The sequence below is a fragment of the Suillus bovinus genome, assembly GCF_016758785.1.
Source record: "Suillus bovinus strain UH-Sbo-P2 chromosome Unknown EDB93scaffold_69, whole genome shotgun sequence".
Taxonomy (NCBI): domain Eukaryota; kingdom Fungi; phylum Basidiomycota; class Agaricomycetes; order Boletales; family Suillaceae; genus Suillus; species Suillus bovinus.
This window is the reverse complement of record NW_024542125.1, coordinates 116379-141474: the sequence shown is the minus strand read 5'-3', so window position 1 is coordinate 141474 and position 25096 is coordinate 116379. Positions and strand designations below refer to the sequence as shown.

Sequence of the window (25096 nt, the reverse complement as noted above, 5' to 3'; positions counted from 1 at the left end):
CGTAATGAGTTGTGTGTACACTGGCAGGTGAATCAGCTGCAAAATTGGAAGTCGCAAAACTCCACCATCATGGTGAGATGTGCATTTTTAGTTTAAGTCGCGGCAGCCGTCACTTCATTGACGCACGAAAAACCGCATCCTTGGTTCGGGTGCCGCAAGGACGTGGTGGACTTCATTTGGGTACACTCCTGGCAAACGATAAGCTTAATCAAATGTTTGTGCTTCAAGAAAAAACCACGAGTACCGTCACCCACCAGCATGCCATTGTCAGCATCAGACCAACGGTATCCCAGGAGTCTCTCGTAGTCATCCAGTACCTACCTATTTAGGTTAGATGAATGGCCAACTTCCAATAGAAGGCATGAATCATGATGGCCGAGTGAAGCGACGAGTCTCTGCGACCTTTCTGGGTGCTATTGTCAGATATGCATGTGCCACGGGTCTCCGAGGCAAAACCTTGAGGACACTGGCATGGGTGATTCTGATATCCTTCGGGGATGCTACCGGTGGCAGGGAGCCGGTTTGTGTTATCTGATACGTAGCTTCGACCCATTGCGCAGCTTCATGCAAAAACAGTAGGCTCTCTGGAGTTAGCCTGGGACCTACATATGATAAGAGCTCTCCTATGCGCACACGATAAAGGCTTGGCAAATCAACTGATGGTCATACATTCTATATAGGCTCATGTTATTTCTGCCACTGATATTCCTGCATACGAAACTGATTTAGTATGCTATATATACACACAGCAGTGGACACAGTGTTGTTATCATGATGACGTACCCATACTCTGCAGTAGGTCCCCTTTTCGTCTCAGGGCTTGTTGTCCTCATCGTACGACCATTCCGTTGACCCGTCAAGCAACGTAAAATTGATGTTCTCGAGATGACCATTTATGGTGAGTATGCGGGGAGGTCACCAGGTCGTGCTGACAGATTGCTATCTTACAGAACAACAAACATGAGGTAACTGGAAGGCACGAGTTAAAATTAATCCAGTACTTCTCGTGCAAGCATGCCAGCATCCTCTTCGGTTACGATCATGTCATTGTCGAGACCTTGCAGGAAGTTTTGGGACCAAATCTCTTTAGCCTATACATTCTGCGAAGAGATGCGCTTTTACGAACACGGTCCTGTAAATGCAGCAACAATGAGTTGTAAGTGCTCGCCAACCATTCTGATTATGGACTCACAAGTTTTCAATAATTCTGCGCGAATTATGCCAGAGAACTCTTCAACGGCGTCTGACCAAGGCTAGCCTGTTGTTCGGTTAGATGCACGTAACCTGACCACTAAGCCATTATCCTGGCCGCCTACAATCGAGGAGTCGACCCCACCAACTAGTGAACGTGCGGCAAGTGAGCAGCTTGGTGATCGGAGCAATGCCCAAGGGAGCGTAGTAGTATTACCTACGCTGGGCCGCTGGCCAATGGGTCTAGCCAGGCCCCCAGAAGCTCCCATTAGTGTTCAGCCTAAATTGTATTTTCCTCACCCATGCGCCATGAGGCTTGGACTCCGAGAGTCTCCAGTCTCCAAAAACGTTCAAGTTGAAGCATCTTGTTTTTAACCTCGGAAAGCCTGACCTTACTCAGGTACTTGTAGGGGACCGTCTGTGGCGGGGCATGCAAGTTATCCCCGAGCTGATGCGGATGCAAACACACTTACTTCTGTTACAGTTCTGCAGAAGTTGCCGAAGTTAAAAATTCCTGGCGGGCGCATGTTGAGAACATATTTCTGTTCTAGCTGCATCTTTACATGTTGAATTTTACCCGGAGTTGCTTTGTCAGTTTACTTCCGTGGCACGTGACTACCCGCCATTAATTATCTTCCGGGGGCCTCTAAGCTAATAATTTATAATATAAAATTAATATTGCTACAAACATTCAGTTCCTAATTACGTACAGAAAATTCTTTACTTCGTGCATCCGAAATGATTCTGGGCCAGTTTTGCCGAGACGAAATGCTCCATATTGCCATATGGAATAGTAGAGTCCGACCACTGAACATGCCCACATGTACATGTCGGGATTAATGTCCTGTAAATTCGCTAATTTACAGGTGCCAATTAGCGCTATCATACTGTGTTGATATTTCAAAGGCCCAAAATGTCCTGTTGATATATTGTATTGTCAAATCTGCTTGAACCTTCACTTGCCATGTTGCGATATTGCTCAATTTTTGAGGCAAGCGACAAGCCAACCGTAACGTCAAACACCTAGGGACTATCAATGCTCATGAAAGCCAATTCGGAAATACATAACAAACTTAGCTTACTCGAACTCTCCCAGACACTAGTCCATGCTCTGGCCACAAAGCGTGACTTTTGATTTTTATGCTGCTGAACGAAGACGGGCGGGATTGGCGCTCGGAATCCGGCATAGAACGGGATTGCATTACTTCACAAATAGCTGGATGGTCTCATCACAGCTGCAGAGTGTGCATATTCGTCTGCGACTCAGTCAGTACTAACGATGGGATAGGGATAAAAACAAGCTCAGACTCACAACGAAACCCAGCGAATTCTGTCATAGATGTAACTCCAGTAGACTCATGAGAGTCCTACAGAGTGTTACAGAGCACTCTGCAGCAAATTATGTTTCCCTCATGCCTGTTGTACCCAGAAGGGTGGTGCAAGGACTCACACTTGCTTCTCGATGAAGGGTCAACAAAAGTCACCAAGTCCAGGGACAGATGCCCATATCGAGTTGTGCTCTGCCTGGATGAAACACCCCGAAACGTGAATCCGCACGTCCAGGTGTCACCAACATCGTCCCTTGTTCGTCATCGTTAGAAGTACTTCCCGACGTAGGCCGATCATTAACAGGACGGTATTGTTTGAGTTGTCCAATCAGATACCACAAATTTCTGGGTATGTGACGTCCTATAGTGCGATAGATTGCGATCGAAAGTTCGTGGATCGTGGATGGATTTATTCAAGTCGCCAACTTATGGAAGTGGCCTAGCATCCTGTAAACGGCTGTATTGCATCGTTTAAATAATTTGATCTCGCGGATGAATGGCCTCTGCAAAGTTATTAGCAGCGTTAATTTGACCTTAGTCTCAAACGGAGGTTCGCATCGTGGGAAGGATTGCGGGTCATTCCGGCAAGCCTTCTAGGTTCTAACTCAGGTTCTTCGACTCAACAATATTACTGCCCTCAGATCTCCAATGCTCGCTCGCGCACCACTTTCCTTGCGTGCACAAGTTGTACGTGCTCGTGCTGTCCCTTCTGCACGCTTTGTGCATGGCCATGGTGAATATCATGTACGTGTCCTTCGTTTTCCACCCGTTCAGCACCGCATTTATTCCTATTTATTCCCTCCTTAGCATTTGCCCTTCGCGTGGCCCGGAAAGAAACGAGTATCATTCGGTATCAAGCTTACTGCTTTCCTGGTAACAGGATTCAGCATTCCTTTCGTGGCTGCCAAATTTCAATTGTACGCCATTATTCAATATCATCAGTAAACCCGCTTCCTGACACTTGCTAACAGAAACAAGTCTGCAACATAGACGTTTGTAGGGCATTCAACACAACACATTTTTTTGCGTCTTGTTAATACCTATGTCTGAAATCTGAGCTCAAACTTAACTTCTTCAACGTTTGAACAGTTGTCAGTTAACCTCCATGCTGTCGTTGTGATCCTCTTCAGTTGAGACGTTCTGCCCCTCTTCAAGATCAGCCAACATCTTTTCCAACCTATTTTTATAGTCTTTCTTTCCGATCTGCGTTCGGTTTCTGCAGCTGCAGTTGTGAGCCATAAAGCTGGGGTCCCCTTCCAGTGCATCGAGGGCCGCAGTTGACGCTATGCGCCCTGCGATATATCCCGTCGACTCTGTGGCACTTGCCAAAATAATGTCATGAACGATAACTAGAGGAAGAAGGCTCATCAGCACGTTCCACATGGACACTAATGAGTCCTACCATCGCAACGGGTTCCGTCAGTTTCACCAAGTTTTTCTTTTTCTATGGAGAACTGTTGGCAACCCTGAGTCTGCATGATCTCGAATAGGATTTTAGTGGGGTGATGCGAAAGTGTCTTGATTGTGACATGCTGGTCGTAAAAAGGTTCAAGGATTTTCTTGAACATCAATTCCACGCCGTCAGATGTGAAGCCGTCTGAGATGTAAAGTGCACCGATGATCGACTCTACGACATCAGAAAGGATCTATAAAGATACGTCGATTTATTTCGCTGGAAGACCAGCTGTAAACATACCTTGGGTGGCTCCATATCAAGCCAGTACTGCCCTGGAGGCCTCCCATCCCTGACTGCCTTTTGGTGTTCTTGCTGGCGCCTTGTCTCCAGCTGCTCAGCATATGACTGAATGCTGTTTCCAAGAGCATACGACTCATAAAGAAGATATGCATGTAACCCAGTCCGGACGCAGACCGCTGCCAAGGCTGAGTTTGACACCATGGCGGACTAAAGAGGTGTCTGATGAAATCACAACTAAGGTAAGAAACGTATATTCACCTTCAGTAGTGTCATTGCTCCAGGGGACATGTGGTCATCCCTGTTAAAAACATGTCGTACCACCACTGCGAATGCAAATCAAACCATTGCCATACAGAGGAGGAACCACATACAGAAATCCAGCACCGCATCTCCCAGGAATTCAAGCCGCTCATAGCACGTGTTTTCATATCCATGAATTGAACCATGCGTCTAGAAGAGGGTCAGCTAATGGTAGCCAAAGAGAGATCACACATACAAGAGCTTGAGAGAGTAAGTGTGGGTACTTGAAACTGGTTCCGATAATGCTTTCCACGGCTGAAAGAGTGCCACCACGGAGCCTTGGCGTGACATTTGAAGGGGGAGCAAGAGCTTTCCGGCGGAAATCTTCCCATTGTTCGACATTAGCGACAGGTAATCGGAGGGCCTTGATCACTTTGAGCGCAACGTCGCGGCCTCCAGAAAGATACGCTGCTCCAATGATGGCTTCTGCGACATCGGCAATTGTCTATAAAAGTAAATGAAATAATTCAAACTCATAGAATTCCCTTTCACCTTGTCTCCAAGCCACTGTGTTATGTTATCGTCGAGGGCCTTTGACTGGGAAGTCGAATGCATAGTAGAGGTATTGGTATCGTTGACGGGAGCCTGTGTTTTGGTATCAATTGCCATCCCACGATTGCCACTGGACGACATGAAATCGTTGGACCTCTCCAGATGCTGTGAAGACACGTCTTGGACCGTGAAGTTTGGGGGTTGCCACAATTTGTAACTGAATGTCTTCCCCTGTATGTACGATGGCAGACCAATGGAAAGAGCGCACTGCGTGAGCACCTTGTTGCTGATAATATGCTGCCGTGCCTTGTGCAACGCGCCCTCACTCAAAGCAGGGTTAAAAACGAATACGTAAACAGAACTAAAATATTTCAGAAATGAATCGCCTTACATTATAGTATGAGCATTGTGCACAATAAGGATTGGGTAAATCTTACCAAGAAGCTCCAGCCTTTCGTAATCTGTTTCGAAGGTCGCAGAAGGAGCAAAGATAGCGGACAACAAATGCTGTTCCAGGATCATATTTGCGAAGAACTGTGCATTGAGCTCCTTTACAATCAGGAAATCATCGATTCGTCGAGTGATGGATGGTAAAAGTAACGCAGTGCGGTATATGCTGGTTGACAGACCCCTATATGAGCATAGCCGATAGTACACTGCCAAGAACACTCACCTCGCTGGAATTGTGCATTTGCCACAGAGCTCTGGTATGAGATCTACCCAGTGTCAGCTACGTAGTTTGTCAGAGTTAGAGGAGCAGCCTACATTTCGGACCTGCCTTGTTCGTCTCTATTAGGGGCTTGTGGACGGGATTCAGGCGGTTCAGCGCAGTAGCAGTCTTGGATACCTCTATCAGAGGCTGGTTGTTGTCTTGGAGGCTCTGAAAGCCCTTGCGACGCGCTTTGCAATACTCCAGAATATTCGCATATTCCGCCTCACGCTAGAATGAGATAGATCAAAGATCCATGGATTGACCATCAACGACGGACGCTTACTGGGCTGTCTGAGGGTTTGCTCATTGGTGATAAATCTGGGCGCAAACGGACAACATAGCATCGTCGAGTGAATTCGACTAATCTATCCTGGACGACTGCATCCTCAAATTCGATTGGGTCTTGTAAGCTATCGGAACTAAAACGCGTGATATAATTGCTGTTGGCTCGTGCCACAGCTTGCCAGTCAATGGCATCGTGTAAGTCGATCACGTTGGAACACGAGACATCCTTGGCTTGGGAAGGAAGCAAAGGTGCGATGAAGTATGCCATCTTGTCCAACGAACATACAAATGCTTTGTTGGCAATTGTGCGGCAAATTCTGAGTGTATACGAGTGAAGTTCATCGAGACGTTCGCCATCAAAGACAATGGCGGGACCTCGTGCATTCCTGACAGTGGCAAAGACGCCATAGAAAAATAATTTGAAGGGTTCTAGATGAGGCAATGGTTGACGTGTTAGAATAACGATAGGTGCATAAGGTTCAGATGGGCCCTCTGGATTGCCTACGGAGATGACGACAGGAAAGAGGCGTGCTTCAGAAATTCGTAATGAGTTGATCCAGAAGTCCGGCCTTTTTCGCATGTAGCAACTGTTTCCAGAAACTAGATCTGATTTCAATAGGGAAGGATTCGCGCAAGCATTTTCGTCAGACCGACGCGAGGTATAGATCAGGCGGTGGTCCAAACTGCTGAGCTCAAATAATCGTCGGCAAAATTGGTAGGCTCCTGAGCGACGCGCATGAGCGGGCGTATAACGTGGAGGACCCTGAATCGTCTGCAAAGGCAGTCCAGGCGGGAGTGTCACAGTGCACACGAATTGTTGAACCCCACCCATGCTGGGTATGGGTATGGTATGAACAACAAACAGAGGGTGAAGATATGGAGTTGTAACGCTGCGCTGAAGGCTCGTAGCGATACGGAAAACAGCAAGCAAGGCATCGTCTTCAAATAATCGACCACCATTGACTGAGTCTCCTATTGAGATCTCTAATCTGGAAACCATTTCTTCGTCCGAACGGTAAGGGTTGCCAGTTTCCTTCAGTGGACAAGATGGAACTGGGGAATTCCCCCCTTGTAAGACCATCTCGATCCACTTGTCGTCAACAGCTGGACCGCTATACTCTTGAAGAATCCGGTGATGTAAGTCATTCCCTTTCTCCGCCATATGGATGAGATGTCCATCAGGCACCATCGTATGCGCACAAGCAAACGCATAGGAAAGTTGGCTCTCAAACAAGTTGTATCTGAAGCATATATGAGCGAAGCACAACTAGCAGCAGGAGTGACATGCACCGTATAAAGACATTGACACGTGGAAGGTCGATATCTTCCAAGCCTTTAATTAGAATGAAGAGGTTATACTTTCCACTCGCGAAGTTGTCGAGGAGTTCGCGCTGTCATCATATATTTCAGCCAACAATATTGCAAGTAACGAGACTTCGCATACCTGCTCGTGACCACTAGTGACAAGGAGTTCGCTGGTCAAAGCATAAGGTCGAATGAAAGCCAATTCATCAATCATGGTTCTCATGATATCCACCATAATAGTCGCGACTTCAGACCGTTGGACTACAATGCAATGTAGACCATTTATCAACTGTTATCAAGATAGATCGCCTCATACAGACCCAAAACAATTCCACGGAACTTGTCCCCGTAAGCTCCACATGATTTAAGAACATGAATCAACTGCAGAAACTTGGGCGTCACATTGAAGCTCCTCGAAGAAAGGTTCAAGTTCGGCATGGCGAACACCCAGTTTTTGACCAGATCGCAGATTTTGTTGGCGATCTCAAAACTGGGGTCGTCATCGTCATTCCTGTTGGCAGCATATTCTTTGATGGCCCTGCGCCAGACGAGATCACTCGCACATAAGCCAACCTCGACCAGAGCATAGCGGGCAGAGCGAAACGTATTTGTAAACGAGGATTCCTCTGGATCAATCTCGTGGAGAGTCTCCATCAATCTAGATTCTGCGTTTGGAAAAAGTGCATCATAGAGAATGACAGCCTCAAAAGGACGAATGTCGGATGCACAAAGTACGAGTTTGGAAGCTAGAGAAGGATCCTGAAGCATGGCACGATTCAGGACAACACCATCGGTGGCTAAAGGTGCCAATGCGCTATTATTTAAACCAGGCTGGTCACCGCCAGCCTCACACGACTGGGTGTCCTGATTCATGTCGCACTTCAAGTTAGCATCTGGATGTCTAACATCAGATGTTTCCTGCCAGATTCTCAACATCGTGACTTATTCTGCAGATGAGTATGGGGATGGTCGCAGAAACCAGAAGAAATAAGGGATAATGACGTGACGGGGACAGCAACAGATTGAAGTCCTTTAGCAAGTAATATTGAACTTTTGTAAATGTAAGTCAGTTACGAAGGTGGCGTGTGACTTCAGCAGTGACTGTGGGTTCCATGTTGAACCATACATAAGAAATCCAGCGCTCAACCCATGAAAACTACTGGTCTGCCATTAGCGGACGGCTGCCCTGCATAGGCTTCCGCGGGAGTGATGGTAAACAATGCACCCCTCATCCTTTCTATCGTAGATCACCTCAGTCCCGATTTTGCACAACGGTCGTTGTCAAGGGCCCGGGTTTCCTCTGATCTATGCCTACCTGCACGTTTGCCTACTACAGGTAAGTCGTAGCATTATCTTCCTCACATCATACCCAAACATGTCCTAAGGTTTTCTGCAGCGAGAGGCCGAACAGAATGCACCGAAGGCGGTGTTGAGGCAGTTACGACGCAGTCCCACACCACCCAGTCCAACTACCGAATACCATGATGCGACAGAGGGTACCTCACCTCACGCCTGGAGAAGGGGAAGTGTATCTTCAGACTCAGACCAAACCTCTCCGGCACAGTCTTTGTTTACGTTTTCCAGAAGTCAAGCCTCAGGGGGTTGGAAAGAGCCTCAAGTATGTTGTCAATAACTCATCCTCACTAGTGCACAGTGTTCATATATTCCATTTCGACAGCCATTTGAAGTATTTCGTGCTATCGAGCGCAAGGATATCATGTTTTTGATGGAAGTTCGCGATCGTGCTTTCCCTGTAGTTCAAAAAACTTTGTATTTTCTTCATTATACTGATGATCTCCCAGCTACTACTTCGCAAAACCGGGGATGCTACCCCTCTTCTTCACGCTATGCGTATCGGACAGTCTCACCGTGACGTTGCTATCTTGTTGCTCGGAGCGTTCTCCCGTTGGATCAATCATTTAGAAGACAGCGAGATTGGTCTCCCACGGACAAGAGTGATCCTCAAGGCTTTGCGTTAGTCTAGCTTCAAGCAGTCCCTGATGAGAGGCTGACCCTATGGCAGGAACAAATCTCAAGCTCGGCATAGATTATGGACTCTATAAATCTCAGAGCGATCTCGTAGCATCTTTTATGCAAACACTGGTTATGAGCGAGGGAGAAAAGTGGATTCGTGCACAGGTATCGTCGATGTCTCTGGCCTTGAGATCTGGCAATGCTGGAAAACCTGTTTCCACCGCTGAGGCAGCGGTGCGGAAATTCGCCACTAAAGAACTAAGTAAGGCAGATGCAATCGCTGCCTTGGAGGATTAGTAGGTAATTTTCGATTCTGTATTGTCTCACTCAAAGAACAAACACACAAGTGTGGCAAATGCTACAACTGACCTTCTACTTCTTGGCGCTTGGGCGATCGCATTGGAAGCTATTGAAGGGGAAGCGATACCGGTAAGCCATAGGTTGAACGCTGCCAATAACTTACAGTTACTCTTGTTTTTAGGTCTATTATTTTGCACGAGACGACAGAGTTTTTAGGGCTTTCATGGACAGAGTAAATACCCACCAAGCTGCCATTCGTCGCACACTTAGCCGGCGCCTGAAGTGGCAATTCCGCGTGCTGCAGAATGTGCTGGAAGGGAGAAATACAACTTATCGGGTGAGCAAGGTGTGCTGCGTGCTATGCATCTTACTCAGGACTTCTGTCACAGAGAAAAGTGGAAATTTTGACCGAAGAATTGGATGATGGAGATGGAGTGTAGTTTCTGCGGATGGACATAAACTTGATTACACTCTACACTCAGGTATTGTTTCGTTTAGCGTCCGTGTCTACCCTGTTATGTGCAATTTACTACTGGTGAACATTCCGCAGTTTTCTCCATGCTATCTGCTCGTACAAGGTGCCCTCGGGATACAAGACCACATCCTGGTTGGGGCGTATCGTCGAGCAAATATGAAACATGAATCCTGTGTTCCGTTCGTCAGATACCTATACTTCCCACACTACTGTGTAGGACTGCGGCGCATATTCTTAGGGTTATGTATACCTACTTCTCGGAATATGCGTTGCTCTTGTCCACGACGAACAACATCGCTGAATTATTAATCATGTTGACTATGGATATCAATCTAAGGGAATCTGTCTGATGCTAGTAAGCCACTATCTATTCGCGCGATTGACATGGTTCGTACGGTCCGGTCCGTCCATATGACACAGAATCACAAAGCGATTTTCATTCCTGTGAACCACACCCAAACTCCTGTCATCACTAAGCTGAGAATAGCCCAATTCAAGTTCAACTGTACAATTGTATACAGCCATATTGATGCGAATTGCGGACACTTAGGGATGGTCTGTAAACGAGGCATTTTATGGAAACAGGACGTAACACACTTGCCGCATATTGACGAGCCATGATCCACGATTGATAAGCCATATCATTCGGGGGCCTACACCAAGGGAGAGTATGAATAGAGCGAGTTGTGTTCGAGGGTTAGCCTTGTGTCGCGTGGCTAGAGGTGATCAGTCAGAAGGAATCCAAACTGACACAGATCCATTATGCTCACTGTAGAACACAAATATGGACAAAACTGTACGACTTTGAGCATCAAAGATTATCCATGCATATTTCGAACGTACTGGGGAAGTTCGTGAGAAGCCGTCCAGCAATCTCGCTAGCAGTTGGCTGCCGTGCATACTGCTGATGTATGAGGCTGTCCAAAACAACAGGAAGTGAGTTGGGAGGCAGGTACCAGGCATAAGCTCACATGTCCATCATGATGAGAAAGAAGGTCAGCGGCATGATGAATACGACCGCGTTGAAGATCTCGTCAGCAAGTGGGAGTCGTTCGACATCGTCCGTAGTCTCCCCAGGTTTTCGTGTATCAGATATCTTCCTGAGAACACCGGTTTGTTCTATCAAGCGCCACTGTTCGTCTTCGGATATCTCCACTAAAGGTTTCTGCTCGGGTGTTGTCTCTGTTGTCTGACGCTTCCTAGCCATTGGTCGTGAATTTGAGTTATGTTCCAATTTCCAAAGTCCCGCCACGAAGTCATGGATGTCTTGCCGCCGGAATTACCAGTTAAGGTTTTGCAATGCAAAGCCTTCCCACAAGCCTTCCTGACAGTCGATGATGGGAGACGAGGAAGCTAGATTGCTCGACCTCCTACAAGCACATGGTCAACAGTTTCTAAACTCCTTCGATCTCAGCCAACACCCTAGGAAGAGACAGAGACTAGAAGAGTCCCCAAAGGAACCTGAGAACGAGGATTTTGAGGAGTGGGGAGGCTTCAGCAATACAACTGTTTCAACTTACCCATCCGAAGAAAATAACGACGATGGTTTGTGGCCATCCAGGCGGCTATTCGTTCGTTTACTATAATGGCTCTATCATCAGATACTCCCTGTGAATACGATGACGGCTTTACCGCCAGTTCCTCTACCAAGATACCAGATGTAGTGGTGTTCTCAGACTCGAGGCAAAAGTCTTCAGAACAGTTCTCGAAAGCACAGAAAAAAGCTTTCATGGCAAGTCTCATGTATTACCACCTTTGTGTACTGATACAGGAGTGAACAGTCTTCAAAAGTCATTAAAGTTACAACAATAACAGAAGCCGATAGGGCCCCACATCGAGACGAGGATGACACACAAAATGACGAGGATATGTGAGTCCTCGACATCATAAATTTGTTCTCTTACAAAATTTTCCAGCTCAAATGCTCAGAACGACGCTCTCCTCCATCGCTTGGTTCACACGAAATTGCTGTCTGGGTCTTTGAACCCTGCACTCAACTTGACGCATGCAGAACGAGATAAAGCACTGTCCGGTCGTGTCTTGGAACTTGCAGGGAAGGCCAAGCTTGGCAAGGGAGAAGTTTCTATTCGCGCTGCGGAACGAAATAAGGCTTCCAAGCGAGTGCGAGAAGGACTGTTAAGGAAGAAGGGCGAGCGAGAGAAGCAACAGCTGGAGGAGGTTCGTTTCACCACACCTTTCCATTTAATCGTATCTTAACAGTTTGCGTTTAGGCCAAAAACCTGGGAAACTACCATCCTACTCTCAAGAGATTGTTTGATGCATCATCTGGGTCATCAGACCGTCAAAAACGAGTCAGGGGTCTCGGGATGGGAGTGGGCAAGTTTAATGGGGGAACGCTGAAGCTTAGTAAAGAAGAAATAAATTCGGTGACCGGTCGTGGGGTGCATGGCGCTGCCAAACACAAGCACAATACAAGTCGTGGTCGGAGATAATGTCAGTGGTAGCATTACAATAATTATCTATCATGCACAGCAGACGTGCTCCCCAATGAAATTCTCAAATTTGGAGGGATTGCATCCCATCAGCGATCTCCTCGATGGGGTGCATGTCTTGGGGATGAGACCCGTCACGCAGCCGACTGGAATTGGATTGGCGGTCATCCGGAAGAGCCCTGCTGATCATCAGAGAACTGGCTCCTCGTTGCTTTGCTTGGTCACTCACTGTGAAAATTGCCTTTCGGACATGTTCGACGAAGTATGGCTGCGGTGGCTGTTTGATCTGTGCATCGATGAGTGTGATCCTCGCGGCTGGTCCTCGGGCTGCCAATCATCCCTTCCATGGTAGCCCCTATCTCGCGGCTGTCTGTCTCGGTGATCCCGTGTTCTGTACTCCTTGTCTCTGTATTCCTTGTCTCTGTATTCCTTGTCTCTGTATTCCTTGTCTCTGTATTCCCTATCTCTGTATTCCCTGTCCCGGTAGGGATCTCTATATTCTCTGTCCCGGTAGGGGTCTCTGTAGTCTCTATCCCTGTAGGCTCTACCCCTGTGCTCATGATAGTAGTCGTCGTAGTGCTTGTATGATGGACCAGAGTGATATCTATGAGACGAGTAGTCATCGTGGTGCCTGTGAGAGGGATCGGAGTGGTATTTATTGGACGAGTAGTCATCCTGGTACCTATAAGAGGGATCGGAGTGATAGTGCTGGGACGAGTAACTCCTGCTACTACTATAAACCATTATCAAAGTTAGCATCATGAATTGCTTGTGCATAGCAGACCTTGGGCGTTTTGAACTACGTTGATTGGGATCTACCATGATCACTCGTGGATCTCTGGGACGGTCCCCCCTTTCGTGATCGCTGCCATCATAACTATAGTCAACAATTGAGTGAAACTACAAAACCAGCATGACACTGTCGCACCTGTAAAGCTCACGCCCATGTTTATCCTGCACAACAAAGGGTGCAGAGCGTGTTGGGCGCCCGCTGAAATCACCAACTCTTCGATCAACTTCAATGCAAGCCAGAAATCACAGTACTCAACCAGAACTTACCTTGCAACTTCATTCCCGTATTCATCTTGGAATATGACACTCACCCCGCCAGGGATGATGTAATAAATAGGACCACGACTACCTGAGTGAGAGGCCCGGCCGTGCCCAGCTGGGTGGATTTCATCGTATCGTATCGGGCGAGTCTATAAGCAATCATTACAGTTGTCGGAAAACGTATATCAAATGCAAACCTCGTGGCCGTCCGCATATATATTAGTGGGGGTCTTCGCCGGGTAACCACCCGGCGTGTGTATAGAAGCCTGAAAGGTGGCTGTCAGACAGACAGGCAAACAGATGAAAAGTATAACACACCGCTCTCGTATGAGAGTGATTAGACATTGGCGTCCTTGGCGCCTCGACAGTGTGATCGCTCCCTGAGTCATTCGATCTGTCGATGTGGGTGATAGCAGGGTCGTCAGGCATGTGACGACCCGAAACATTGCCGTAGCTAAAAGAATCTGCTCGAGTGATTCCATCTCGTATATGGGGATGTAAAGATGCAGGCTCTGGCATCCTCAGTGGGGGGTTATGTATATTATGTCCTTGTTCAGAAAATGTTTCCGAAAATTGACTGTCTGCATCGTCCCGCTCAACAGATGGAACGGGGCTCAACAAATTTTCTGGCCTCGTGGGGCGGGCGTTGAGAGTTCCCCCTAGGATAGTCTGAGGGTTGTCCACCCGAACGTAGCCATCGTAGTAATCATCTCCATCAGTAGGTGCACGTGATGGAACAGGAGTGAATACCTGTCCACAATCATGATGAAATTGAGCTTTAGGTAGCTATATACAATGGAATGCAGAGCTTACTGGCTCCACCCTCTATCGAAAGAGATCAGCCTAAGTATTATAACAGATTCATATGCCTACTTTTCTTGAAAGCGTTTCATGCCTTCTCAGTTGTGGATGAGGAATGGGTTGGTGATAATCTGGTTTTGGAAACTCCTCGCTGTAATCGTTGTAGACTGCGCGATCAGGACGATGATTGCGAGAAGAGCTTCCGAATGCCTTGAACATGTTGAATGGCATCGTGACCGATATGTTGGAGAGCTGTGATGTTAGAACGGACAAAGGCTTGGGAATTTATTGGAGCATGCTGGCACACGAGGCCGCCATGAGTAAAAGAGCTTCTTCGGTGCTTCTACAGCATGTCAAATACTTGTACTGCGTTTAGAACTAATCTCCAATGATGATACGGGAGATGGCGAGAAAACCGCAACAACCCGCATACACAACCCACTTGTCTGGTAGATATTCTCATTTCCACTAAATAGTGTTATCATACAGGAACTGATGAAACAGGTTCTACCATCAAACAGGTGACCAGATAAATCTAATGTTCTTCTAGTTGCCTTACTTGGGACAATGCCTGTGCAACCTTGTTGATGGCATCTGCAGCTGATGCGATAGATGCCACGTCCATTTGATTTGCGGTTTCGCAGATCTGCGCAAGTCTTTGTGACATAGCATCCAAAGATAGCTTGAGTACCTGAGCAGAGGAATACGCCGTATCCGCATTGATAGACGGAACACTTGCATGCTACACAAGATCGTCAGAGAGCGGCATAAAACAATTGTGAGAACCGTACTGACCAGATGCTCGCTATTGTTGGCCAAGGCTCGTGTGGGCGAAATATCGATCGTCAACTGATGACTGATCAACTTACTTGACCACTGATTACTTCGAGAGACAGCTACCTTTGATGACTTTGACGCAGGAAGTAATGACGAAGACTATGATCTATGTCAACGGGAATCTGGGCGGGTAAAAGAACCTCTGGTACCTGTGAAGATATATTGCGCATCACTGCCTTTCCTTTGTCACGACAGCCCAGTGTCACCGGAGCACTTGACATAGAGTTGTAAGCCCCTGAACTAGATCCTACTTCAATTGCAGGTGGAGCTGGGACGAGGCGCTGCCACCCTTCAGAGACATCAGTAACGTAGATTGTCCCGCAAACAACGCATTCCTAGATTCAAATAAACAATTGCTACATAAAAGAACTGACAATGATAGTTCACCTTGCGAGGATCCCTCTCCTCTCCGCCTTTTGGAGGTCTTACAAGAGGTACACCGTAACACCTGATGTTCGGACATTCTTCACCAAGCATCGCCCATCCCTTCAAAAGACGCTTTCCAATCTCTGCAGATGCTTGGTCTGATTGTTGCCGCCTGCGGATTGTCTCTTCAGTGTCAATGGGAGGGGCAAACGTTGGGGAGCTCAATGCGCTGGATAATTCTGTAGGAGGGGTTGATGGTCGCGAATAAGATTCATAGGTTGATGAAGAATTTGTTGATGAAGAATTAGACTGTGTCGATGTAGCTGTGGATAAGGCAGGCTGTATCATTGGGCTAGGATACGACGGTAAGAAAGTTCCTTACCTTGTTGAGGACCATTGCAATTCACGCAGATGTGAGTTACCGGTGATCCATTGTTAGGTGACCTCATGAGAGGAACGCCAGGACACGCTGGGGACGAGCATGTTGTGTCTGTCAACACCTATGAAGAACCATATGAAAATGAGATGGGCGGCTGATGCAGGAAAAAGAAATCACCTGACCCAGCCTTTTATCATGTATTCTCCAAGTTTGCTGGATACGTCCGCGATACTTGAGCTCATCTTTATATAAATGTCGGATGATGGATTTTGAGCAAGCCAAGATATTTAGTCAATTTGCCTTTCAAATTGTCAATCTGACGACCACGTGATCAACGGCGCGAACATGATGTTCGGTGACGCTGCCATTCCACGTCTACCGATCCGAATCTGTGACGGGCGTTGATTTTTCTCTGCAGCATGACATGGAAAAAACGCTATTCTTGCACATTTGCTTTTGCCCTCTTGATTACTCCAAGTAACAGAGTCGACGCACGGCAAAGCACGAACACAAGTGTTCACCGGGAAACTGCTTGGACCTCTGAGCGCAAGAGATCACTCAGGTGTGTACACTACTTACTGATTTGCTTTCAATCTTGCAAACAACTATCCAGAGCAACTACAAAAGACTTGTGGTACCATGGTTTTGACCATTACATGTCCCACGGTGAGCCTTGTCCAAATAATTCATGCATGTCGCCCATCTATTACTAGCTTTTCCACTGGACGAGGTTCGCCTATTCTGAGCTAGTACTCTTTCTGTGCTCCATTTTCTTTCCAGCTGTCTCCATTGTCTTGCACTGGTAGAGGTCCAGATTGGGAAAATCCGTAAGAGTCTCGGTTTCGATTTGGTTTCGAGTTGCTTGACGTACCTAACAGCGCAAATATAGCACATAATGACGTTTCAGGAAACTACTCCCTGACTCTCATTGATGTTTTAGACACGTTGGTTGTGCTAGACGATCCTCCAGGGTTTCAGAACGCGGTCCAAAATGTCCTTAACTGGGTGTCGTTCGACGTCAACACAAAGCCACAAGTATTTGAGACCACTATACGGGTGTTAGGCGGACTTTTATCTGGCCATATGTTTGCAAGTCAACCCGGCCAACCTTTTTATCTCCCATGGTATCGTGGTCAGCTTCTGACAATGGCGTATGATCTTGGGAATCGACTATTGCCTGCATTTTCCACCCCTACTGGTCTGCCTTTCGCTAGGGTGCGTATCTTCTTGTGTCTTTGTAGTTTCCGGGATCAACCACCTGCAGGTTAACTTGCGGCACGGGGTTCAGCGGGGAGAATCCCTTGAAACTTGTTTGTTACCAACAATTAGATCCGTTACCTTTAAGACTAAAGTTATTCTAGGCACCGCTGGCGCTGGTTCTCTGATACTAGAATTGGCTACCCTCAGTCGTCTCACTGGAGACGACCGCTTCGAGAAAGCGGCATATAAAGCTTTCTTCGCACTATGGAATAGAAGATCTGATATCGGTTTAGTCGGCAACACAATTAATATTTGGACAGGAGTGAGCTCAGCCTGGTTACATTACCTCCCGCTTCTAACTAGAATCTACAAGACGTGGACATTACCAGAAGTAACAGGAATCGGCGCAGGCGTTGATTCTTTCTATGAATATGCCCTGAAGTGGTATGTAATGAGTGGTGCGTTCCTAAAGTAGTTGGTGTATTTCATGCTTTGACACCACCCGTGGGTATCCTGCAGGTGAAGTAGAGTTTCTTGATGTATGGCATGAAGGTTATGCCGCTGTGATGAGATATTCCCGTTCTCCGGACGGTCATTGGGTGAGCAGTGATATCCTTTCTTATCTTGATGGTTCCCTCAAGTTCTTCTGTAGTTTCGCAATATCAACATACATACGGGTGATCAAGCATATGCCACAATTGATTCTCTATCTGCTTTTTGGCCTGGTTTGCAAGTCCTGGGTGGTGATATACAAAATGCCATCAAATCCCACATGACATGTAAGTGTTTCTTACCATCCTCAGATAACATTTTTTTGATAATCCTTGGTTTGGGACAGACTGGAACATCTGGAGACGACATTCAGGTCTTCCTGAAATATGGGACGCTCATTATCTGCAAGCAACGTCATTTCAATACCCGCTTCGACCAGAGTTCGTCGAATCGACGTGGTACCTCTATAGGGTCGGTCTGTCTTCCTTATCGCATACTGTAGCTCATGATCAGACAGGCCACTCGAGATCCGTATTATCTAGATGTTGGTGAACGTATTTTGAGAGACCTAATTGTCCGCGCCAAGGTGAATTGCGGGTTGACTGGTATTCAAGATTTGCGGACCAATGCCAGAGATGACAGGATGGAGTCGTTTGCATTATCAGAAACACTCAAGGTTTGTCGTAAAAATCTGGCCATGCCGAAGCGCTGCCTAGTACTTATCACAATTTATTCAGTATCTGTACCTTTTGTTTGACGAGGACAACCCGCTACACAAAGATGATTCGCATTACGTTTTCACCACCGAAGGGCACATTCTATCACTTCCAAGGGAAGTTCTGAAGCCTATGTCTCGTATTCGACGCAAGATGCGTGGCGAGGAGAACCACCAATGCCCCCTGTATGAACCTGTACAGGACTTATTGCCTGATGGGACCATCAGTGGCCTCATCCGAGGCGTCGGTTCAAGAGCAGACGTTGATTATGCCAGATACCTGGTCGGATTGCGATCACAGGCTCTGGATGAGCACCACTGGTCTCCTGATGGCTGGTGTGCAATCCCTGAAGTTGATTTATATGTAAGGAAATTCCATGACATCCTACCGTCGCAGTGACATCCTTCAGCAGTCTTTTGATTTCATCATGTCACCCGGTGGCAAGGTGGTGCCCGAGGATCCTAATCCTAGCCCCCTCAAACTCAAGACAGTGGCAGATGGTTTTATTCTCCACAATGTGACTGGCATCCGGGCCCACGTTGTCAGTCGATTGGACCGTAAAGGTTACGACATCACGAAGCGTAAGGCATCCTTTTCCCCTCAACTGGCCAGTGAACTCACTTGTGGAATATGGTACTAGTTGGGCCACACGCCGTCCGTACAGGACAAATAGTGTATGTCAACGACTCGGCACTCTGGAACCCTCCAGATCCTCGCCCAACTTACCGTAGCAAGGACGTTAAACTCCGTATCTTTCTTGATACGTTTGACACAGTACTCACAGCACAACCCGGAGCTTCGAGTTTCAATGGGGAGACGTACGTCAATGCCTATACTGCCCAGTTCGGTGGAGACTTGGCTGCACCTGACGCCTCCGACACCCTTCTCTTCGGTTATTGGGAGGGTACAGAGGTGCAGCAGGACAAAGGCAACCCCCTCGGATGCAAACCTTATGAAACCAACTTCGACGGAAACGCCGTCCTCGTCCATCGTGGTGAATGTGCATTCCTAGAAAAGCTGGTCTATGCGCGGGATGCAGGCGCTTCAGGAGTCATTGTTGTCAGCGACGAGGATACTCCTATTAATCCTTCTGCTTCACCCGCAGAGATCGCTGCTGCGGGCGACCTCAGCAACGTCGCTTTAGTGCTGTTGCCGTATACAGTTGGCAAATCTGTTACTGCCATGGTAGACGCTGCCGGGATGTTTGGCTACGGACATGTCATGTTTGCTGTTGATACCGAGGCGCAAGCATGGACAGAGGGAGTAATAGATCCGACGCCAGGGGAAGTTGGACAAATCCTGTACATCAATGGACATCCTCTACTAAATACTAGACTAATAATATAAGGTGATAATTGAGCTCCAGTCGATATCTTCTAAAGGCCTGGCTAGGGGAGACGAAGTACTGTCAAGGCTGATAGAGCGTGCAGTGCTGGCCCAATGGAACACTTTCAAGCACGAGTTCAAGACAACGCTACTAGTACTTACTATTGGATGCACTGCTGGCGCTGCTTCAAGGTCAACTTTATAATTGTGGGCAATATGCCTGTGTTGACGTAACAAAAATATATCTATACAATGACAAGTTCTGCCTATATGAACTCATCTATAGCGAAATCTACAGCACTAACCATGGGGACGGGTATCGGTATAAAATATCAATAAAGAGAACGTTCCAGCAACTCAATCCAAGAATTGAATAATAGAGTAGGCAGGAGCATCCAAACATTGGTATCCCTTAAGGAACATTATCTCGATGATGAAGAGATACTCGACTGTCACCCCGCCTAGCTTCTTGACGAGCTCACCAGCTGCCTTGGCAGAGCCACCTAGAAAAGGTATGAATTATGGCACCAGATTATGAGAGCCTGGACTCACCGGTGGCAATGAGATCATCTACAATAACCACGGACTGCCCGGGTAGAATCGCATCTGATTGCATTTCAAAGGTATCCTGTACGACGTAACTTAGAACGTATTTGACGCCCAATTATATATAACTCACGGCGCCATACTCCTTCTCGTAGGTAGCTGAGACACACTCGCCCGGGAGCTTGCCTCGTTTGCGAACAGGTACGAAAGATGCTCCCAGTCGCAGTGCGATGATAGGGCCAATGAGGAATCCTCTTGCGTCCAAACCGACTACGATATCAACCTTTTTGTGCAGTGATTTTGGTATAGTTTGCGACGTGATATGATGGACAAAGTGGGTGATGAGCGTCTCGAATGCGATAGGGTTGCGGAGTATGGGAAAAATGTCGAGAAACCTGATTCCCTGGAATGGAACCACGTTGAACTTTTCTTCGCAACTGAAGTAATAGAGCTTTGACAAACCTTCTTTGGAAAATCGGGATGGCATCGAAGGATGCTTTGCAGGTACTCGACGTCAGCCATGGTGTACTATAAGATAGTCTGCTGAGGTTGCAAAAAGGTGGTTGCTAACCAGGGAGATTGGTCGACGTTTTATATAATACCCTGACGGGTATCAGAAAGCGAACCGTTTCGAGTTGGTTCCGCGTGAACTCCGAGTGAAATTGACCGTCTTGTGTTGAATGTCACAGCGACTTGGTAGGCGTTCTGATTTGTTTCTGATACTACTTAATTTCAATTTGAAACTTGTTTCGCAACAGATTGATGCATATTGTCATGATGCTCATAGATTGTTCAACACCCTTTTAGCATAAGTACTTGCGAGTGATCATGGTCATATGATGAGGTACAAAGGTAGACGACGAGTAAAAAAGAGTTTTAAACAGATTGGAGAATCTCAGGCTCCTTGAAGTCCTTCACTACGCGGGTGCCTGTCTCCTGCAACATTGGTGTCAGCCCCAGTCATGTAAGACAAGCATGGTTGTCACTTACGTCTGTCGACTCGCCATGAAGCTCAAGCAGTTTCGAGACATCGAACTTGGGTGCCTTGAGAATTTTTGCCTTACGGACGTAGACATTTTGTAGAGGGTAAATGTTGCGGGTGTGCTTCTCTATCTCCCGTCCAATAGCCTCTGGCACAAATTTCTGCACCAACTCCTTCAAGTCACAACTTGACGCTTCCCGGGTCATGATCTCAAACATCTTCTTTCGGATTTCGCGAATTTGGCTCGTCTGGGCGTAGGTAGTCTTGCGAACCTGGTTTGGGCGACGCTTGGTGAAACCGATAGCAAAGAGGCGGATGAGGTAGCCGTCGGTTGTCTTCACGTCGACGTGTGCCTCGATGAGAGTTTGCCACTTGCGGACAAGGGAGCGTAGCTTGTCCGAAGTGAAGTCCATGCCATGGAAATTTGTGAGACAGCTCTTTCCCTGCACCTCATCGATCCGTAGTTTGATCTTACGGAATGATTGTTCTTCGTCCTTGTTAAGATCGGCGAGGGATACCTCGATAATGCGGCCCTTAAGAGAGTCGCTGGCATTTTCTAGTGAGAAATCAGGTTGTGTGTTTGACAGACAGAACTTTGTACATACTCAAACCCTGTGATCGGTTGACAAGGGTCTTGCCAACATTTCGGACTTCAAATGTGGAGGGTGCTTTGATATCATACCACTCTTGATGATTATGATGTTAACCCGACAGAATACAGGGAATGTAGAATACGACTCACCCTTGCGCGAGAAAGGGTCAACGACCTTCTTCTTGATACCCTTCTTTCCCTTAGACAGACGTTTGTTCTACAAAGTTGAAGAGTTATATATACCCCTCTGGTGAAAGTAAATCAATACATACTTTTCCTACAGCCATATTGAATTCGTGCGCTGGCGGTGGGGAGCAGACCGCTAGTCGTTATGAGCCGGCACTTGGACGAGCTACAGAGTTTAGGTGTGTAACGGCTATAGAATTTGGTCTTGTTGTGCTCCCTAAGATGGTGGCTTGAACCTTATTTCGATAGTTGTACAGTACATTCTCACGCCACATTGCTAATGACCGCAATGTTCACTCGACAGCAGTTTGACGAAGCATGCCGGGAGTTCATTCACACTCATCAATCTGTATCTTCTGCATATGGAGCTAGGCTTTCGGGATGGTGTTGGAAAGAGCATCATGTACGCCGGCATCACATAGTGTGTTTCTTTTCATGTATCTCGAAATACACAGACAGTGCCAGGCTTCGGCTACATGCACCGGATTATCACTTTGAACTGGCGTCACCCAGCGTCAGCCGATGCATTCCTTGAGATTGAGGACAGTTTGGACGTCGTCGACGATGGGACAACTGTCTCCCATGACTGTCCTGATACGTTGGCTTGTCATCAGTATGTGGTGTTATCGGCAACTTTCCGTGTACCAACATTTTATTTCTCCATCCATGGTTCGAGTACGTGTGACTAGGATTTTCCCCATATGAATGAGATGCACTCAACTTGATAGCGCAGGCGGTTCTCCACTACAGCTGACTGATATCATGCAAACTTCTCTTCTTCGTGAAGATGTGTGTGAGGGGACAGTCGCTACGACATTTGCTGTATCGCATCCGGCAATGAATTTCCCTCTCCTATCTCAAGGAGAACACCCAACGCTAGGCACACCCTGTTGGTACTTTCACCCATGCGAAACTGCCAGTGCAGTCGAGGAAATCCTCAAGGAGTCAGAGGAAAACAGTAGGAGACCGCTGAGTTGGATGGAGGCTTGGTTCGCAGTGTTAAGCACAGCCGTAGACATGTAGTGATATTAATATCATTAGTATTCTCATGAACGGTATTTGCGGAAGACCTTACGAGACTTCGGTTCCTCACATGACATGTCCCGGATCTTACGTGCAAAAGACGTACTTATATATATGAAGGAGCCTCGTCTCAACCACAGAGGTTGGACATATCGCACCACAACACTCACCGTCGTACGATCACATACACTTCAAGTTCTCAAATAACAACTATTCCATCATGATGCTCGCAGCCCGTCTTACGTCCCTATCTAAACCAACCCGCTCCAATATCTCATCTTTTACCCGAAAACTGGTATATCATCTGTTTTGTTTATGGTTATCAATCATAGAGCTCATAATTTGCCAGTCCTCCCATGAAGCTGTCATTGTTGCTGCGTCGCGCACGCCTGTCGGATCCCTATATGGAGCACTCAAGACTTTGACTGCACCCCAACTCGGCGCTGTTGCCCTCAAGCATGCTTTTGAGCAGTCGAAAGTTGATCCCGCAGTCGTCGAGGAAATTTACTTCGGCAATGTCGTTCAAGCTGGTGTCGGTCAATCACCCGCACGTCAAGTAGCACTTGCTGCCGGCATGAAAACTGCATCTGACGCTACGACCATCAACAAAGTTTGTGCTAGTGGTATGAAGACAATTATGATTGCTGCCCAAAGCATAGAGTGTGGTTACAAGAACGTGATTGCCGCTGGCGGTATGGAGAGCATGAGCAACGCTCCGTAAGCCATTCAACCTTCGATTCTCTGTTTGCTCCTCAGGTTGACGTAACTTCGAGTTTCCTACTTCCCCGAACGAACCCATTGTTCGGCAAATTCGAGACCAAGGACTCTCTTGAGAATGACGGTCTCTGGGATGTCTACAGCAACTTCGCCATGGGTAATTGTGGTGAAATCTCTGCAGATAAGTACGACATTAGCCGTGTCTCACTTGACAAGCACGCAATCGACTCGTACAAACGCGCTGATCGTGCGTGGAAAGAGGGCGTCTTCAATGCTGAGATAGCGCCCGTTACCATCAAGGGCAAGAAGGGTGACATCATTATTAAGGAAGATGAAGAGTATAAGAAAGTTATTTTTGAGAAGGTTCCCTCCCTAAAGTCAGCCTTCAAGACAGGCGGACGGATCACCGCTGCCAACTCTTCAAATCTTAACTGATGGTGCCTCTGCCCTGATATTAATGTCTGCAGAGAAAGCAAAGGAGCTTGGCGTGAAACCTCTCGCCAAGGTCATTTGTGAGTCTACCAGGGCTTATCGCATCACCATTCCTTATCTCATGTGGCATTTTCCACAGCATATGCGGATGCGGGTGTTGAGCCCGTCGACTTCCCCATGGCTCCTACTGTTGCTCTCCCGGAAGCACTAAAGAAAGCGAACTTAACTGTCGACGACATTGCACGTTTCGAGATTAATGAGGCCTTCTCGGTTGTTGTCCGTATCGCCGAAAAGCTCCTGCAAATTGACCCTGCAAAAGTTAACGTTGATGGGCAAGTCTTACGACTTCACACAGACGTTGCATCTGCTAATTTCATTTAACAGTGGCGCTGTTGCTCTTGGCCATGCGATCGGAAGCTCGGGTTCTCGCATCGTGGTATCCCTGGTTCACGCCTTAAAGTCTGGGGAATATGGTGCAGCAGGCATCTGCAACGGGGTAAGTAACTTGCAATTCCGTGTGTCATGTCACTCACACGGTCATTTTCTAGGGTGGGGCAGCTTCAGCCATCGTGATTCAGAAACTATAGTCGCTTTGCTTTACTTGTTCCAGAATTATCTTACGAACATTCTTACCGTACACTCATTATACTCTATTTTTCTCTCTCTAGAAACCATCAATCTCTATGCGGCATTCGTGAGAAGCTCCTGAATAAATTGGTCTCGCCGGCTTGCCGTGAGTGTGTTATTGTCTTTCCGGGTGACATATCTCGCGCTTTCCTCATGGAACATATTGGCTTGCTTATCTGTTGCTTCAATGACGTTGGAGCTATTGGTTTGTCACTTATCTTGCAGGCACAGCAACACTAAGCCGTCGCGGATGCATTTCTTTCTAGGAGATGCTTGAGAGATAAGAAGCCAGTGTAATGTTTGAGCGTTT

General features: G+C 47.2%; 13 protein-coding genes across 13 annotated transcripts; 6 read left to right on the top strand and 7 right to left on the bottom strand.

Moving 5' to 3' along the window:
- Positions 1–3167: 3167 nt before the first annotated feature.
- On the top strand, positions 3168–3509 carry EDB93DRAFT_1254166 (uncharacterized protein; the record flags this gene model as incomplete). Its single annotated transcript, XM_041453577.1, has 3 exons — positions 3168–3263; positions 3327–3436; positions 3491–3509. 3 exons carry the CDS (start codon positions 3168–3170, stop codon positions 3507–3509), a joined length of 225 nt encoding a protein of 74 aa, XP_041303857.1.
- A 102-nt stretch (positions 3510–3611) lies between these two features.
- Positions 3612–7963, bottom strand: EDB93DRAFT_1092130 (uncharacterized protein; the record flags this gene model as incomplete). Its single annotated transcript, XM_041446417.1, has 14 exons — positions 3612–3882; positions 3909–4165; positions 4216–4422; positions 4474–4538; positions 4587–4665; positions 4712–4960; positions 5008–5393; positions 5445–5623; positions 5681–5723; positions 5773–5947; positions 6003–7245; positions 7295–7395; positions 7449–7570; positions 7630–7963. 14 exons carry the CDS (start codon positions 7961–7963, stop codon positions 3612–3614), a joined length of 3711 nt encoding a protein of 1236 aa, XP_041303856.1.
- A 441-nt stretch (positions 7964–8404) lies between these two features.
- EDB93DRAFT_1170271 (uncharacterized protein) lies at positions 8405–10361 on the top strand. The gene is made up of 9 exons (XM_041450322.1): positions 8405–8645; positions 8695–8927; positions 8988–9062; positions 9112–9283; positions 9333–9579; positions 9631–9712; positions 9765–9920; positions 9973–10227; positions 10312–10361. The coding sequence occupies exons 1-8, from the start codon at positions 8519–8521 to the stop codon at positions 10021–10023; spliced, it is 1143 nt and encodes a 380-aa protein (XP_041303855.1). The 5' UTR covers positions 8405–8518; the 3' UTR covers positions 10024–10227; positions 10312–10361.
- Positions 10362–10399: 38 nt separating this feature from the next.
- Positions 10400–11482, bottom strand: EDB93DRAFT_796751 (uncharacterized protein). The gene is made up of 6 exons (XM_041457511.1): positions 11030–11482; positions 10902–10975; positions 10829–10852; positions 10656–10774; positions 10454–10603; positions 10400–10404 (listed from the first exon to the last, which is right to left on the bottom strand). The coding sequence occupies exons 1-5, from the start codon at positions 11263–11265 to the stop codon at positions 10481–10483; spliced, it is 576 nt and encodes a 191-aa protein (XP_041303854.1). The 5' UTR covers positions 11266–11482; the 3' UTR covers positions 10400–10404; positions 10454–10480.
- On the top strand, positions 10989–12622 carry EDB93DRAFT_797105 (uncharacterized protein). Its single transcript, XM_041457512.1, has 5 exons — positions 10989–11603; positions 11660–11831; positions 11884–11928; positions 11975–12236; positions 12290–12622. Exons 1-5 carry the CDS (start codon positions 11393–11395, stop codon positions 12509–12511), a joined length of 912 nt encoding a protein of 303 aa, XP_041303853.1. The 5' UTR covers positions 10989–11392; the 3' UTR covers positions 12512–12622.
- Positions 12264–13475, bottom strand: EDB93DRAFT_796364 (uncharacterized protein). Its single transcript, XM_041457510.1, has 3 exons — positions 13440–13475; positions 12741–13388; positions 12264–12690 (listed from the first exon to the last, which is right to left on the bottom strand). Exons 2-3 carry the CDS (start codon positions 13331–13333, stop codon positions 12576–12578), a joined length of 708 nt encoding a protein of 235 aa, XP_041303852.1. The 5' UTR covers positions 13334–13388; positions 13440–13475; the 3' UTR covers positions 12264–12575.
- EDB93DRAFT_796292 (uncharacterized protein) lies at positions 13471–14157 on the bottom strand. Its single transcript, XM_041457509.1, has 3 exons — positions 13883–14157; positions 13571–13830; positions 13471–13517 (listed from the first exon to the last, which is right to left on the bottom strand). Exons 1-2 carry the CDS (start codon positions 14044–14046, stop codon positions 13611–13613), a joined length of 384 nt encoding a protein of 127 aa, XP_041303851.1. The 5' UTR covers positions 14047–14157; the 3' UTR covers positions 13471–13517; positions 13571–13610.
- Positions 14158–14806: 649 nt separating this feature from the next.
- EDB93DRAFT_1170225 (uncharacterized protein) lies at positions 14807–16219 on the bottom strand. Its single transcript, XM_041450320.1, has 7 exons — positions 16130–16219; positions 15951–16068; positions 15590–15891; positions 15352–15537; positions 15266–15301; positions 15161–15214; positions 14807–15107 (listed from the first exon to the last, which is right to left on the bottom strand). Exons 1-7 carry the CDS (start codon positions 16187–16189, stop codon positions 14901–14903), a joined length of 963 nt encoding a protein of 320 aa, XP_041303850.1. The 5' UTR covers positions 16190–16219; the 3' UTR covers positions 14807–14900.
- A 147-nt stretch (positions 16220–16366) lies between these two features.
- EDB93DRAFT_1242475 (glycoside hydrolase family 47 protein) lies at positions 16367–19702 on the top strand (the record flags this gene model as incomplete). Its single annotated transcript, XM_041452018.1, has 14 exons — positions 16367–16509; positions 16561–16613; positions 16756–16774; positions 16826–17162; positions 17212–17257; positions 17309–17469; positions 17521–17605; positions 17667–17746; positions 17800–17926; positions 17986–18110; positions 18157–18315; positions 18377–18718; positions 18768–18936; positions 18996–19702. The coding sequence occupies 14 exons, from the start codon at positions 16367–16369 to the stop codon at positions 19700–19702; spliced, it is 2553 nt and encodes an 850-aa protein (XP_041303849.1).
- A 336-nt stretch (positions 19703–20038) lies between these two features.
- On the bottom strand, positions 20039–20749 carry EDB93DRAFT_1092129 (phosphoribosyltransferase-like protein; the record flags this gene model as incomplete). The annotated part of the gene is made up of 4 exons (XM_041446416.1): positions 20039–20184; positions 20234–20309; positions 20361–20630; positions 20690–20749. The coding sequence occupies 4 exons, from the start codon at positions 20747–20749 to the stop codon at positions 20039–20041; spliced, it is 552 nt and encodes a 183-aa protein (XP_041303848.1).
- Positions 20750–20956: 207 nt separating this feature from the next.
- Positions 20957–22259, bottom strand: EDB93DRAFT_795643 (ribosomal protein S3Ae). Its single transcript, XM_041457508.1, has 5 exons — positions 22074–22259; positions 21952–22018; positions 21815–21895; positions 21218–21765; positions 20957–21163 (listed from the first exon to the last, which is right to left on the bottom strand). Exons 1-5 carry the CDS (start codon positions 22086–22088, stop codon positions 21104–21106), a joined length of 771 nt encoding a protein of 256 aa, XP_041303847.1. The 5' UTR covers positions 22089–22259; the 3' UTR covers positions 20957–21103.
- An 8-nt stretch (positions 22260–22267) lies between these two features.
- Positions 22268–23010, top strand: EDB93DRAFT_1092071 (uncharacterized protein; the record flags this gene model as incomplete). Its single annotated transcript, XM_041446411.1, has 3 exons — positions 22268–22390; positions 22443–22662; positions 22721–23010. The coding sequence occupies 3 exons, from the start codon at positions 22268–22270 to the stop codon at positions 23008–23010; spliced, it is 633 nt and encodes a 210-aa protein (XP_041303846.1).
- Positions 23011–23041: 31 nt separating this feature from the next.
- On the top strand, positions 23042–24903 carry EDB93DRAFT_1322665 (Thiolase, N-terminal domain-containing protein). Its single transcript, XM_041454961.1, has 7 exons — positions 23042–23305; positions 23360–23727; positions 23784–24090; positions 24122–24239; positions 24299–24491; positions 24544–24655; positions 24708–24903. The coding sequence occupies exons 1-7, from the start codon at positions 23231–23233 to the stop codon at positions 24744–24746; spliced, it is 1212 nt and encodes a 403-aa protein (XP_041303845.1). The 5' UTR covers positions 23042–23230; the 3' UTR covers positions 24747–24903.
- The last annotated feature ends 193 nt before the right edge of the window (positions 24904–25096 follow it).